The 16,383-nt window shown below is 45.1% G+C and overlaps 1 protein-coding gene across 9 annotated transcripts in view; it reads left to right on the top strand.

Annotated features, from left to right (window-relative positions):
- LOC130530582 (neuron navigator 1-like) overlaps window positions 1–16,383 on the top strand; it is a 55,371-nt gene that overhangs the window by 1,271 nt on the left and 37,717 nt on the right. For 7 of the 9 annotated variants that reach the window (XM_057041876.1, XM_057041878.1, XM_057041879.1 and 4 more), the window contains 3 exons: window positions 1,444–2,300; window positions 2,418–2,509; window positions 9,711–10,526. In XM_057041876.1, coding sequence (XP_056897856.1) covers window positions 1,450–2,300; window positions 2,418–2,509; window positions 9,711–10,526 — 1,759 coding nt within the window. In that variant the 5' untranslated portion in view covers window positions 1,444–1,449. Of the gene's footprint in view, window positions 1–1,443; window positions 2,301–2,417; window positions 2,510–9,318; window positions 9,487–9,710; window positions 10,527–16,383 lie in introns of those variants that run through there. The other 2 variants (XM_057041884.1, XM_057041885.1) reach the window with 2 other exon arrangements.

The following is a 16,383-nucleotide window of genomic DNA, read 5'->3' as shown; positions in this document are numbered from 1 at the left end:
ACTTCATTCAATTACATACTGGAATTTTCCCCCTTTATTGTACATTTTCTCTTTTTACCTTTGTATTCATTTTCTGTATTTGAAATAATTTATTCCGGTAAGGAAGTCACATGGAGTAAGCACTATGTTCAAAATCCTCAATGTGCAAACAAAATCAATACTGTGAAGAAAATTAGGTAACAAATTTCTGAACAATATTTTTCATTTTCAAGTCTGGATGATTTGATTGAGCACATGACTGGGAGAGAACACTCCAGTCTACTTATTTAACGAGCACCATTGTGTGGTGGAGAACGTCCTGTACCAGAAATCTATTTTCCAGCCTTGCAGCTGTTTGGTTCTTTTCTGCAGGTTGATATGTACAACCTCACAAATGCACTCACACATCCCTGACATCAGCTGAGTCTCGGTATGTCTCAGCAGTGACTGTGCTAGTACTGGAATGACCTCAGCGCATCCCGCGGGAAAAGCCAATTTCCATACAGATAATCGGTGGGCTAGACTGCACCTGTGCTCTTGAGTGTCCAAACAGGAATTGAGACAGACAGAGAAAAATTCTGATGAAATGTGTCCGACTCCCAAGAGAAAGTATGGGAGAAAAACACATGGGAGGAAGGGGAGAGAAAGCACAGGCAGGCAGAATGGATGACAACATCTGTCTCTGTTTATCTACCACTGTTGTGTGCTGATGAGCAGGCTGTGAAAAAGCTATGATGGAGCAAGGCAGACACACATGGGTGGAATACAGGACATTTTAATATTTATTGGTTTTTGTGCCACATCTGCATCCCATCTTGTTGCCCCAGTGACCTCGATGGTTCACATAATTTGACAGCCCAAAAAGTCCTCTTGCAATTACAGTTCGCCAATAAAGAAAGGACATGCAGAACTTAGAATTTGTGTACTTGTGGGTCATAACAAAGTCATTCCCTGTTCCCAAAAGTAGGCCAGCAAGGGCTTGGAACAAATCTGAGTACTTTTATAGGAAGGTTGTTGTACTGGTGATTTGAAGAGCTGATTCAGGTGTTTTGCAGCAGGTGGACGGGGCCAATTCTGGTCATAATAGTGTGGTAGAGAGAAGAATTACAGCCATTAATGTGCATTTGCAACTAATTAAGTTGAGAAGATCAGTTGCTTGAGAACACAATGTTCCAAGTGTGACTGGCAGAGGATGTGTCTGTGCATGTGTTTGTGTTTTCAGCAAGGCTTATTTGATTGTGGATTTGCCCCAGTGGAATGCTGAAAATAAGCTCAAACCCGTGTTTTACCATGATTGTCTCATTCATATCACATGCTCACTTAGCACAGATCATTTTCTTTGGGCTGAGGGTTCTTCATTCTAGTTCACACAGTTATAATGACTTTAAGATGATCTTGGAGCTATAAATAACCATTTCATGCAGTTTGTGTGTACTCATTTCTCTCTTTTGTTTCTCCATTTAGGTCACTATGAGTGGGGGAACCGATGTGAAGTCAGCCTCCCGCCCTCCTGCCATGTCTGGAATCCCGTTGCCCTCCTCTCCTAAACCAGACACTCGCCGCCGGGCTAGTGACCTGCCAAAGCCCACAATGCAGACCCATAAATATGCTCAGCAGACACCCATGCACTCTTCTTTGCTGTGCTTGAGAAGCTCCAGCGTCTCAGGGTCTCCTCCCCAGCACAGTATGAGAGAACCCAGCCAGAAAAATCCACTCCACCAGCGAACAGGAGCTTTACCTGCTCCCCGAGTGTCCCGTTCTGCTTACAGCAGCCCTTTAACCCAACGCAAGGCGCCACTGCCACACTCCACGGACACGCTGGACCTGGGAAAACTTGTGCTGCTTAATGTTCCCTCCCACGACACCAACAGAAACACTGTAATTAATAACAACCAAACATACAGATTCAGCCACAAACATCAGCCGCTGCAGTTCAAAAGGGGAGAGAACAGCAACGCCGTGTGTCGCACATTCAGGGAAGATGTGCCACAGAGGGAGAAAGAAGCTCCGGGAAAGCATCAAACACAGTCTCCCGCAGCGAATAACAGTAACCTGTCACGGCCTGCTCTCGCCCACAAGGATGCCATCAAGAGTCGCAGCGGCTCCACCAGCCAGTCAGACGAGGACATGGGGACTCCCGAGGGCAGCAGCCCAGCCCTCTCTCCTGGTCCCGTACCTCTGCTACCCGTCAAATTCACCACCACAGTGACATCAAAGATTACTGCTGATGTTCTAGATCAAAGCATAGAAAAGGAGGATTCATCCTCTGAGACCCGCACACCTCGAATCAACATGGCAACGGTGGCTCCCTTCAGCTATAGGTAGGAGGTCAATGCTTGGCAACATTGCATTTTGAGTTGTGGTGGCCTGATTGTAGGCAGTAACACTGGAGTATTCTGTGAATCAGTCTGTGAAGGAAGTGTTTTCCTTGCTCACAGGGTGCCGTTGCAGGACAGTGATTTTTCATATGATGATCTAAGTGACTGCTCTTCTGGATCCATAGAAGTCTGCTGCGATGACTTCACAATTGGTTAGATACTCTCTCACTCTCTCTCTCTCTCTTACTCCTCTTTCTTCTTGAACATTCACATTTGCTGGAAAATATCACCCACAGTCTCATAAAACATTGAGTTTGATGTTTAATTGCATTAAGTTGTCTAAAAGATCATGGTTCCATGTACGGTGTGTCTTTGCGTCCTTTAAGAAAGGAGTCAACTCTCCCAATGCAGATGTGTGGCAGAGAATTAGATTTTAGATTTAGACTTGGATTAAATTCTCAGAAATTCTCAAAAGCACGGGCAGAATGTATTTCACACCTTGAATCCACAGTTAGTCTACATGTCTTAATATGTTTAGCTGATAATGTGCATCTTTCTGTGGAGTTTTCTGAAGACCACACACAGTAAATGGAGAGATGGAAAGGAGTAAAAGGTGAGTGGATGTAAAGCTGGAGGATCACATGGTGATGTGGGGCGATAATGGCATGAATTGGGACGCGTCTCTACTTGGCTGTCAGGGACAATTACGCAAGCATCCATTTTAGCTGGATTCGCTTCATTCAGGAGATGTTGAGGAGTTCAAACTCAGCCTCAACTCACAGTTTAACTCATCTCTCATAGTTTTGCTCCTCAAGTGTTTCACTGACCTAAAAAGCCACAATACCAGTCTGACCACTGCACCCTCCCCCCACTATTCAGAAGGGACTGTGCTCCATCCATGGCTGTAGTCATGCACTGTTCTTCTGGACCTGAGGGATGCAGACGTGCTTGGGAGATGGGACTTTTATTGTGAATCATTCTCTTTGATGTGGTTGGACAGGAGGGGGATCGAGTGCCTCGCTGTCAAATGTGCTGCACGCCACACAAATACTGCCCATAATATCTCAACACTCAGTGCCTCCAGTGCCTGTTCATACTCAGATCAATTTATAAACTCTTTTTATAGTTACAGATATAGAAAATGTAAATTATAATGAAGCATCATTGCATCTTAGATGAAATTATGTCTTCCACCATCGTGAGACAGAAATCAGAATACATGTGAACTCAGCATTCTGACTGTTAAGTTGGGATTTATTTAATATGGCCTGCAGCCTCTTTAATTAGGTAATTTTCAAATAAAAGCTCATTTTGGTTTGAAGCACATGGTTGTGGAGCGTGCACCTGGTTGCGGCAGACAAGCCCTCGTCTTTAAACGCCTCTGGCTGACTTAGGACTCTGTTTGTGGCCTTTTAATTAGTCCCTGGAAAGCGTTAAAAACAGAACCAGAGTGTCTGCGACTCCTCTGAAGCTGCACTTACATGGAGGGTGGACGGACGCCGTAATGACTGTAATTCTCTGAGTGGAGGAAGGGAGGAAAACTGGCATGAAGGCAACATTTGGAAGGAGAGAATAGAGAGAGGGGGAGTTGTGTGACAATGCACAAGAACAGCATAATAGTTCCTTTTTGGGTCACAGCACAAGTGCTACAATCATAATATAACTCGTTTAGATTTGGAGCTGTGGCCTAAGTAGCTGTGCTTTTGCACAAATCGAATCTTTTCCATATGCTTAGATTCACTTAGTGATGTGAGCAGTAACATAATCAAGTCTTACATCTTCCTCTAATGAAGACCTGAACATCTAATGTGACCGTAGCACCGTGTGTTCTTTCAATTAGACCTCAGACCTCTTGACCTTGCGGCTCTCCCGAGAGGTGTATTGGAGAGCGCGTGCACGTCTGACCGTGGATGTGTATTTGTGCTGATGCATGTACGTGCGACAGTTCACAGATGGTGTTGGGAAGATAAATGTGATTTGGAGGGCGTATCATTTTTCATCTCCCGGGGAGAGTATGGCCTGATTCCCCAATGGAGAGTCAAAATCCATCAGCTGTTTCTCCGTCACACAGACTGTACGTAGAGCTCCAATAAAGAGGTTAAATGAAAACACTGAATCTCACGGTCAGCCTGCATCACAGCATCATCTAAAGCTTACCTGTAGAAAATAACCAGATGTCGGGCTATCCTCATTAAATAGCCCCATAAAGAAATTGTATTATTCTAGTCTCAAAAGAGAGCAAAAAGATGATCAATGTCCTCAAGACAATGTTAGGAATTGTGTAACACTCTCATAGGCTTTTCTTTCGAGTATATTTGGTAAGCTATCGAACACATCCATATTTACTAATGTTTATTCGTGTCAGTTATTCAATTGTTTATTTAATTTCTCAATCATTTGATGGGAAAGCAGCGGGATACAAGTGAGATGAAGGCGATGTGCTAAAGGTGCTGGTGCGGGTAGGGTTGCCTTCCAAATTGAGGGTTTTTTTGCATGTTGAAATCTGTGAGGGCTTTAGATTGGAACCCCCCCCCCCCCCCCCCAAAATCTAATACCTTGAATTAAAAAAAAAAAAAAAAATAGCACCACAACATTAGCAAGCAGCTGAAATGATGAAAATCTGAAAGTCAGCAAATCTTTAATAATGAAAATCAGCTTTCGGTTCATGAACTGACAATCTCTTTAATACCCCTGGAGAGTCGAATGGATAGCATTTTGATAACCTTGGCCGGCGGCCGCATGTACTCTTAGACAGTGCATAATCCTCTTTGGCCAATCTAATCAGAGAGACATATGCCCAGTTGGTGCTGGGCAGCCATGAATGGTTTAGTATGGACAGATGATCAGATGTAAGTGTGGGCAGATTATGCCATCGCTCATCACCAGGAGTGAGACATCAATCATTATTTCAGGTTTAATGTCATACCTTCCACTATAGATGACCTTTGAACTGTCCTGATGACATATTTTCAGTGTAGATAGTTTTGCTTCTTAGGTGCTAATCCGGTGGAGCGGGCAAAAATGAAATATGTAAAACTGCGTATTCTCTTCTTAATCCCTATGCAGCCTTTGTAATTGTGGAGTTTCCAGTGTCCCCTGGAGCCTCCTCTTTTGTCTCTGTGCCCAGGGATGTTTCCTTGCAGTGGAGGAGGTTCCCATGCAGGTCTCCATGGGTGAGAGACATAAAGGACTCATGAAAGTGAATGGGTACACACACCAAAGACCCTTTCTGACCTTTTGTGTGATTTTCAGCCCAGTCGAATTATGGAGTCACTCATGTGTAACCTGCCACCCTGCGCCCACGCACAAAGCAATTGGGTTACCAAGATCTTCCGCATTATGATCCCATATGGACTTCCTGCTGAGCAGGTTTTATTTTTAGCCTTTGGACTTCACTTTCCATGATTTTATTGACAGAACCTCGGTGAACACATTGGCACTCGTGGACGATTTCCACCACCGCTTCATGCATACCATGCTGTAACCAGGCAACCAGCCTCTGCATCAGCACAGCATTCTGGGATACCTCTGGGAAGTGTACTGAGAATGTCAACAGCAAGTAGTCTGTAGGGGAGAAGTTATGCCTATCCCATTCTTTATTCTTTTTGGTGGCAGTCAGAGTCTTTTCACCGACTGCGTCTTTCAGCTGTCACCTGTGCGTGACTCACGATGAGTGTGAGCGTGAGCCCCTGGACCAGAACGGTGTTTTTGTCGGGTTCACTCTTCAGGGGTTGTTAGGAGTGATTCCTTCACTTATTACTAAGGGTGGCCTTGGCTGAATTGTCCAAACTAAAGCCAGTGAGTCATGCTGTTCATCATCGTCCGTGAGACCACCGCAGAGCCGTTGTGTCACTTGCACACTTGCCTTCTCACCGTTAATGAATGCATGTAAACAGGACACTGAGAGGCCTGTTATTGTGCTAGTTTATTACAATTGAGTGTGTGTGTGAGGCCATGAGTGTGTCACGGTCTGGTATTCATCCCTGTGTGCTGTGGACTGAATTCGCTGCACAAGCGGACGTAGGCAAATGTACCAGAAGTGGCGAGGAGGTGAGGCAGGATTTCCCTTCTCTTTTCTTACACACTTCCTCTGCTCCTTTGGCACACGTCGTAGATCCTTCCTCGGCCTTCTCTACCTCCTCTTCCTCTCACTTTCCTCATTGTCTGGATTTCTGTAGTAGAATTTTTTTTTTTAGATTTTCCTTTCATGCCTTTACTTCTTGCTTCTCCACCACCTTCCTACACTCTTCATCTTTAGAATAAAACTTTTTCTCTTCCTACTTTTGTAAACAGTTGTGAAAAAGGCAAGAGAAACCAAAAGGGAGTTTGTGAAAGCGAGAGCTCATACCATCTGCTTCAACAAATGGCAAGTGTTCCTCTTAAAGTTTGAGGCAGTTATGTATAAAGTTATACATCCTCAGCATGATTATTACAGCTTCCCTTGAGATACGTTTCCTTTTAAATCCAGAATCTAGTAAAGATACGAATCGCAAATCCCTTTGATAGATCAACAGATACATTATTCGAGTATCTTTTTTTTTTGGCTGTATCTTACTCTTTGTCACCTTTGTGAATTCATCATGGTCGCTGTGGGCTGCCAGCCGGTACAAAGTCTGCCGAGTGATTAATGTGTAGGCTAAGACTGAGAGCACTGGCACTCATCATCGCCAGCTTCTGTGTTGTCAGGCCAGATTGCTCAGGTCATTCAGAAAGCCGACCCACGTGCAGTGAGCCCTAGGATTTTGCCAAGGCTAAGCAGAAAGACACACGTGCAGTAATCATGATTTTACCAGGAGTCCTCATCTGCTGGTGAGTGAGGAAATGCAAACGCCTGCATAGTTTTTGCTCTGATAATAGTAAGTCTGGGTGTGTTTCTGCATCACAACACAATAGTGTGGTCTCTGGAGCAGTGTTGATGATTGGCAAGTACATGGAAGGATACAAATACCCAACGGTGAAGGAGAGTGACATTTAGCCAGTAAGGACAATGGTATCTGATGAAGATGTCTAGAGGCTTCTGGCACTGAAAGACTAGTATAGCAAATCCTCACAATCACAAAGGGTTGAGTTGTGGCAGCTCTCATTCAACCCAGAAGGACTCTCATTGGCATCCACCATAGTATACAGTAGCAGAGAAACTCCTGGCCTGATCCTCCGGAGAGTCCTTATGTTAAAAGAGTTCAAGTTTACATCAGCCATATAGCAGACTGATTAGACTGTAGAGCCATAGAGTCAAGGCCTGGAACAAGCCCTTTTTGTGAGAGCCATTCACATTTCACTTGTGTAAATTTGTGTTCGTCTTTCTAATGCATGCACATAAACTAACCTTGTATGCGGTCTTTGACTTTTTAAACCTTCATTTGGGAGGTAAAAGAGCTGTTATATAGTGCCCATAAGCATTGAATTACATCCATTACCCCTAACTGGGCTGCGACCAGCCCCCATCTTACACTTAATTGTCACCGCAGAGCTCTGGGTTCAATATTGTAAAACTGCTACAGTATACTTTATTAAAGCTCACTGCCTTTAATGACTTTGACCTTTACACAAGCAAACCGATGTATATATGTAGTTGTGTGTTATTGAGGAGATGTGTATAAGATTTAGTGGGATATGGAGCTTGATTAAACAAGGAATTGCTTCGTTGCTCGGCTAAGCTCAGCGTGAACTGGTTTATGCAAATGTAACAGAAATCAGACATCACCCTGCCAGCCTGTTTGTTTGAAAAACCACTCCTAACAGTTTCGAACCTGATAAGATCGTAGCTGCAGGCACTCTACAGATGGCAAAGTGCACAAAAGGTAATGCAGCCAGAGAATAAACACTGCACCAGTTAAACCACTGGACTATATGCAAACAGGATGAATTAATACACCCAAATTCCTGCTGCAGTGTTATTGATTGCTAATGAGCTCCAGCGATGCTTTAAAGTGTTCTTGTACATTACAAGTGTAACTACACCTCATGGAAACACAAATCATCACTGATGGCATCATCCGCTCTAAGCACAATGTTTTATCAGAAATTAAGATTCTCTTTGTGTTTGAAGCAAAGGTTCTGGTTCAACCTAGAGTTGAAATGAGTGGAGAATTAGGCTGATGATGAAGGCAGAGCTTCCTCTACTCCTGTGAGATTTGCCCATAGAGACCATTGAGTAGATGTGGTCCAACGTGGCCGCGTCCCTGGATAGGAACCGTGGCTTCTCTGGACTTGTCTCATCAATGTGACACACTCGTGGAGACAGACCCACTAAAACCCTGACACACAGGGAGGGAAGGAAAAAGATAGACGTTCATTCACACACACCCACTCGTGCACACGTGCAAGAATGGTGCTTGTTTCTACACTGTCAAGGCAGGGCTATTATTGAAGCCCATATGGGTCAGTTATAGCACATCAGCTTGGGGGTTTTCTTGTAGTTTCCAAAGAAGGAGAGGAGGTAGGAGTGCAGGTAGGATAGCGGGTGGATGGCCACTGGACGCCTTTTGCTTGCTAATTGTGGCGTAATGATTGACTGAACCTCGCTGCTTTGTTTCGAATGATGTGTGTCCTCCTCTTCTGTGGGCTAATCACACAGTCATGGCTGCTTTTCAGATAAGGAGAATCAGCTTAATCACGGGTGGGCCTCTTGTGTTTAGAGCACATGAGAAAAGTCTGTGTGTGAATGGATGAATAGAGAAGCTAATGTGATTATGACCGATTGGGTGTGTAAGCGTGCACACGAGGAGGCGGCGGTTTGGGTCATTTGATGAGCATGCTGCTCCGCTTATTGTTAGGGTCTCTCTTTTTTTTCTTCCTGTCTTTTTTGCATCACTGTTGCGCAGCATAATGGCGGGAGAGATTGGTAGGTGAATCAAAGAGAGAGAAAAAGGAGACGGACTGATAGAGGAAGAAGAAAGAGAGGGAGCAAAGCAGAGAGAGAGAGAAAGGCATAAAGGGGAGGAGAGAAAAAAGAGGAGGAGGGGGATGAGGAGGAGGAGGGGGAGTGTTGCTGCTGCTGCTGTTGCCTCTGCGACTGTTTCTCCTGTCAGTCGGCTGCTGCTTGCCTGGCAGCAGGAGCAAACGAGCAGCTGAGAGGGAGGCGGAGAACGAGACTGGCGTTTCATGTCGTGGCGATAGCGGCAGACTAGCGGTGAAGACGTGGATTTATGGACTGAACACACAGCGCCACGTTCATGGATTAACAGCAGTAAGGCTGACTGCTAATTCCAATTTCCTGAACCGCTGGTCTATTTCAGCTGGGGCTGAAGCCACAATCTCCCGCGGCGGGGAGCCTGGCTCAGCGTGGACCCACATGTGGAGAGCAATCCAGACATAATTCTTGCCTGTTCGACACATCTCTTTTTGTCTGTTCTTTTTCTGCTTTCCTGCTATTCAAGCGTGTCACTGATGCTGTTGCTCTGCTCACTGCAGGAGGGACGCTGGAGGCTAATGGGGCTAACATTAACATGACAGCTAAGCCTAGAGAATTGGACCTCAGGTCTGCTGCTGTCTCCTGCCAGGAAACTTCCCAGGCCATGGCATCCAGGAAGCTTTCAGGCAAGACCTCCGCTTTGCCCCAAGGATCGTCACGTTCTTCTGCATCCGAGCTTCGTGTCTATCAGCCCACTTCTGGCTCCATCCCCATCCCCAATCCATCCGGGCTCCGCAAGCAACGATCGCTCAGCAACCTGTGTGTGCTGACGGACGCTGAGAAGAAGCTGCACCTTTACCAGTCTCCACGCTGGAATGACGACACGAGCCGTCCCGGCACCGGCGCCAACAAACAGGGTCAGAATAAGACGGGTCACTCTGGGACCGGGAAGCCAACACTCTCTCGGACTCTTTCAAAGTCAGAACAGTCCCTTTTTCAGGGAAAGCCTAAAACTTTCTGCTCGTCGTCTCCGTCGTCTAACATTAGCAAACCAAGCCGTATTCCGGGTCCTGGTAAACCACGCGGACCGTACGCTGAGGTCAAGCCCATCAGTAAGGCCTCGGAGGCAGGCCAGATTGCAGACACAGAAACCACAGATCTGCTAACTACGGCCAAGTTCAGTGGAGCCGGGAATTCTGAGGCTAACGTCAAGAAAGTTGGAGAGAAGGGAAGATCTGCAGCTCATTTGGCAGAGGTGAGGAAGGAGAAGAAGGGGACAGAAGGAGACGAGGACAAGAGCTTTCTGAAGGTGGACCCAGAGTTAGTGGTGACAGTTCTGGGAGATCTTGAGCAGCTACTCTTCAGTCAAATGCTTGGTGAGTCAGCTATCGTCTCCCTATATTTTAGGTGTGACGCATGCATCGCTTCCTATATTTTCAGCTGTAATCATGTGAAAAGGACAGAAAAATCAGTAAACACTGGGAAAAAAAAACAGAACCATCCCATTGCATCTCCACACCCATTTCCTCCAGCCCAAGCATGTCGCTCCAACATCAACAGTGAATACTAAATAAGTTCCCCCTCTGTAGCAGTGGAGCATGATGTCAGCGTGCTTTTGACTGTTTTTCACTGCATTATCTCATACTCTCTTTCACGCACATCGTATATTCTCTTTAAGTACGTAGAATTCATTTATAATGGCGATCAGCACTAGCGCATCTCCCATTATTCCGCTGAGCTAATGTAAGCCCTTCCGGAGGGCTGACATGGTTGCGTTGTTGAATCAGTCGTCAGCTCTGGAGCCGTCTGCCTCTCTCAGCTGACCCACTGCCACAGTGAGCTGGATATATTATTTATCTAATATCTCCCACCTGCTCCAGCCAATGTGCCACCGCTCTGCTGCAACGCTGCCAGATTAGCAGAATATTTTAAAACCCGGTGCAGCCAAAATGTGTGTAATCCCGACTGCGCCCGTATGTGTGAGCTGTGTGTATGTCTCTCTCTCTTTTTTTTTTTTAAATGCTTCAGACTCAGCGTGTCACGGCACACACCAGAACCGGCCATTTGCTAGCCAAGGCCATGTTAATGGGACTGGCGGGGTGTGTGTCTTCGCTCAATAAATAAAGTGACTCTGCATTGATTCGGGGCCCGGTCACACTGGGGTGCATATTTAGCCTTGCGCCCCTCCCGCTCTTCCTCAGCCCTGTCCCTTCTTCTCTCTGCTCCAGCCCCATTGATCGTCAAGCTTCTGACAGATGGTCACTATCCAACATCCAACACTCCCCCCCCCCCCCCCCCCCCCCCCGTTACCGGGGGCAACGTGCGGGAGGACAGAGGGAAATCTGGGGGGATGTTGGTGGCACGAGCAGGTAGCCAGAGTGCTACAAACGTGCACATATATGAAACATTTGTGTGCCAGTGGTGGGTGGCTCGCCATGTTATTGAAAGCAAACACACACACATACACACAGACATCTTTTGATTCATCCCTCCCTGGCTCTGGCCAGCACCGCTCAGCATCATCAATGCAATAGAGGTGGAGAGAGCACACTGTCTACACTACACTATTATGTAGTTTGATGTGAGGAAGTCATTTTCTGTCCATCATCAAACCTCTCTCGCACTTCCTCTTCTCTCCTCCTCATTTCCTTTTTCTCTCTTCAACAGTCCTGCGTGACCTTGCCTCAGCAGACCCGCATTCAAGCATGTGTGTGTAGTGTGGGTCTTTGTGTGACTTTATCCCAGTCCTTATTGTAATTTTCAGCCCCTTCCTCCTCTAGGCAGGTAGGGTGGGGGTGGAGGGGGGGACACAGAGAGTAAAAGAATTCCATAAAAGAGCATCCTGAGAAAATAATGATGATAGGTGATCTAAATTTAGACCTGGCAGCTCAGGAGATTAGATTCCACCATATATTTTTATACGTACATACATTAAATATGCACTTATAACTTTCTATACAGTCTGGTGTGTGCGTGTGTGTGTGTGTGTGTGTATGCGTTGGGTGGGGGGGACACTTCTTCATTTCTGATGGGACACACAGCTAATTGGATTCTACGCCTGTCATATTAAAATGGATTGCCAATGTTCACCAAATGTTTACCTCCTCTTCTCATACACGCTCCCACCTTCTCCTTGTCTACTTCCTGCATATACGAGTGCCATTTTACAGTGGCTTCGGCATCGCATGGGGATGAATTGACCCTGTCATAGCCTGTTATTTTGGAGGATGCATGTTAGCTGATGACCGCAGGGATTAAAATGCCGGCTTGAGAAATAAACATGTTGTGTTGCATGGCAGCTAGCAGCATGCACTTTGACACTGCTTTAGATTGGCCTACAGTAGTGGACATAGATGCGCACACACACACACACACGCACACACACACACACACACACACACACACACACACACACACACACACACACACACACACACACTTGTGAAGTGAAGACAAGGGGAAAAAGCATGCGGTGATTCTGGATTTGTATTTGTATAATCTCTTTTTCTTTCATGGCACATGCTGTACTACTCCCTGATAAAGAGCATTTTGTTAACAAGATTGAGAGAATTACTTGGGTTCTGTGCCCACAGGCGCTGGAAATGGTATTACTGGCAAGCCAAGCATGTTTTCATGATGTACGATATCTTGTTAACAATGTTAGCATACGTTTTGGTTTATATAGAAGCATAAATTCTCTCTAAAATGCACCGTAAAACATATATTGGTTAGCCTGCCACGGTCATCTTATGCACTGAACCTCAGATGTGTGCCACTAATGACACCTCCTGCTCCTATCCAGCACCCATAATGAGGTATAGAGGGTAAGCCCCCTAAAGCAGTTTCCTTTCCCAGCATGAGGTCGGCTTGATTTAAAGAGGATCCAGCCTAAAGACAGTGGCAAGCATTCGGATTAGGCCTTGCATCAAGATAATGAGAAGATTCGGCTTCCATTCCACTAATCACACATCTATCACCAGAAAAAAAAGACCAACCATCAAGACTGAAATGAATTACAGATTAAAGCTTAAGGACATGCGTTTAGATGGAGATTGGGGTATTTGGGGGAATTTTACTTTACGAAGGATCGGATGGAGAAAATAGATTTAGTTCAGAAGATTTGAGAAGCGTGGATTTGGGGTTTTTGTAGCGGAAGGACTCTTTCACTTGTGAGGACGGAGCAGAACAGCTCAGCAGATCTCTTAAGTGCAACTCGGCAACTCACGAATGCTTCTGCATTTAAAGCAGCGCTGAGTGCAAGAAGGAGCTCGTTAGTTTAGCATTGTATCAGCGGCGGCTCCTCATCAGATGTCAGCTCAAATCAGTAAATGCTGCCGGGAAATCGGCTAAGTCAAAAATGGTACGATGCAAACAGACACACAGGCACGCAAACACACAACACACCTATTTAATTCAACAACTCTTCAGAAGATGAGAAGAAGTGCAACCAAAGCACCTAAAGACTGCATGAGCTGACACACATAAAATACGAGCTCTTTTCAGGCTCTGATTTGCTTTCTTGCCCATACTTCCACTAATTCATCTTGTCCTTTCATTGTGATCAAAGTGTGGAGTCTCTGAAGTCATGTGGGTGTGGCCAGACTGTTTCACGCCACTGAGTGAGGAATTCAAGCCATGCGGCGCACAAGCATTGGGTTGTATGCTGCTGACGCACGGATTACTGGCCGGTTTGTCACACTTTGTGTCATAAGTGTGTTTTGATGCCCCAGTATGAGCAGTGTCGAAAATTGATTCAGCGTCATCTAATGTAATATGCCAATACTGGAGCGCTGGCGCTATTGATTTTATTTTTAATTTCAGTGTGTGATACTGTGGAGGTGTTGACAGCCTGAGTAAACACAAATACTCAAGGAAAACAGGAACAAAGATTCTATCTGCATCTCTCTCTCTCCCTCACTTCCTGTCCCCCTCTTTCAAGACTGATGTGAGTTGACGGGTGTTCTGTCAGCAGTCAGGCAGCATAGAGAGGATATTTCTGGAGTTCCAGGACAAGGACAGAGGACATCTTTTTTACCGCAGGAGGGATTTTTGTCAGAGGGATAATTCATAGAAAGTGTTTGCACATCGGGGTGCGGATGGGGATTGTTTGCGTGAGCGCGCATGAGTGTATGTGTTTACGTGCATCCACAATGCTGCGTTGTGGTCAGTTTCTCAGAAGTTAATGCAGGAGCCATTGCATTAGCGCTGTCTGCTTCCTGTCGTCTTCCTCCGAAATCATATTAGCTCGCTCTGTGTTTTGTCTCATCAGCTCTTGCACAGGATCACACACAAACAGACACACACAAACAGACACACACACACCTATGTTTGAAAGATTAAAACGCTTGATGGTGCTCCTAAAACTCCCAACTTAAAAGTATCGTGGAGGAAAGCTGTTAAAGTACTCATATGACACGAAAGCTGCGGGGAAAAGTCTCACAAGCACAACATGTGCCAAAGAATAAATTAAGAAGATCCACACGATTGAGATTACGTATATTATAGCAGATTATGTTAGGTTTACCACTTAATTTGATATCATGCCAACAAGCAAATGTGCTTGAGAAAACAAAAAATTCAGAGCACAACACTTTACTGTATTTTCTTTCTTATATGTATTTATTGACAGGAGTGAATTCACACACTTCAAATGGTCTGCACAGTCTCATCAGTGAAAAATTCATTTTACCTTTCAAACCTGCAGGAGAGACAAAGCTTTGGTTAGTCAGACTGTCACATCTGTGCAATTCTCGGGCTTTTTTTCCAAGAACGATGGAAGGAACCTAGAGCCGCCTTATTTTGCCCTCTGGGCTGATTTGTGCCGGATCCTCAGCAGATACAGTCTGTGTTTGTTTGTGTTTGTGAAGATGACAAAAGAAGATCAGACTTGTGTGTGAATGAATAGTGCATTTGTTTGTTATTTGTGTCTATGGCTGGTATGGTTTCTCATTTTTAAACAGATTTTCGACACAGTCAGCTGCTCCAGAACTGATTATCTCGTATAATCGTTGTCTCGGATTAGCATTAACTCACTAATTGCCATGTCAAGGAACAGTGGCATAGTTTGTGTACATGCGGATATTGTGTTGTGCTTTGATGGGTTCATGTTCCAGATCAGATATGATTTTCAATGGTCTCAATATCCTGTTGCAACATCCTAGTGAAGCAAATCATCCTTCGTGCACAGATGCACGCTTGTGTTCCTCAGCCAGATGTGCAGGAATAGCGGTGTGTTGTAATGCTTCCTGTTTTGTAAACTGAGGTCAGCAAGGGGCTGTAAAAAAAAAAGCAGACTAGAAATATTTGGGAACTGTTATTAAAGAAACAAACAAAACCAAAATGATTGATTTAAATTTTTGTCAGATATATTTATAGTAACCCTGCCATTAAAACCATAACTAAGAGGTGCAGTGGTTTTACTGGCATCCTGTTTGTGGGATTCTTAAAAGTCAGGAATGCACCTAATAATTGTGTTTCTTGACAAACAACCACTGTGAGGACTCGCACATCTCTGGAGACATTTGCGGTAGAGTAGCGCTGATGTGCCGCCACCAGCGATTATTATGGGATGAGCGTCCTGCAGCTGTAAGGTGGGTTACAGTGACATTAGCGTGTGTGCACGTGGTGCGGACAGAGACAAATCGAGTCTGGAGGGAAGGAGAGAATAGAAACGGGAGCCATTACTCAAAGCTTCGTTCATATTCTGCAAAAGCTATGCCCCCACTGGGGCACACACACACACACACTGGACAGTGCCATTAGTTTGCCATCAGGGAGTTTTTTTCCATTTTAATGGACAGACTAATCAGAAGAGGAATCAAACGCTCATCTCCTCATCACGTTTGTTATTGTCAGTAAAGACATCAACATGTAAAAAAACAAGAGCGATCAAGCGCTTATTTGTGTTTACGATACCTAAACTCGCGTATATCCTGACCCTTGCTATATTAATACAAAATAAATGAGTCACTATTGCTTTGGGTGACATTTTCCTTCCTTTATTTGTTAGAGCTGCACAAACAGCCACCTCCTGTGAAAAACAAGAAGAGATCTTAAATGGCTGCCGTCATTTCTCAGGGGTTTGTTGTTTTTGTTCATTCACAAATGTTTTGGCTGCTGAAAGCTCTTTGTGACTGTCTGGAGCTGAATGTCTACCTCAGACATTCAGATTTAAGTCCAGTAGTGTTGTTGGCTCGATGTGACGGGAGAGAGAGAGAGAGAGAGAGCGTTGTG

This window comes from Takifugu flavidus, chromosome 8 (assembly GCF_003711565.1).
Source record: "Takifugu flavidus isolate HTHZ2018 chromosome 8, ASM371156v2, whole genome shotgun sequence".
In the NCBI taxonomy this organism is placed as follows: domain Eukaryota; kingdom Metazoa; phylum Chordata; class Actinopteri; order Tetraodontiformes; family Tetraodontidae; genus Takifugu; species Takifugu flavidus.
This window is presented reverse-complemented; position numbering and strand designations above follow the sequence as displayed.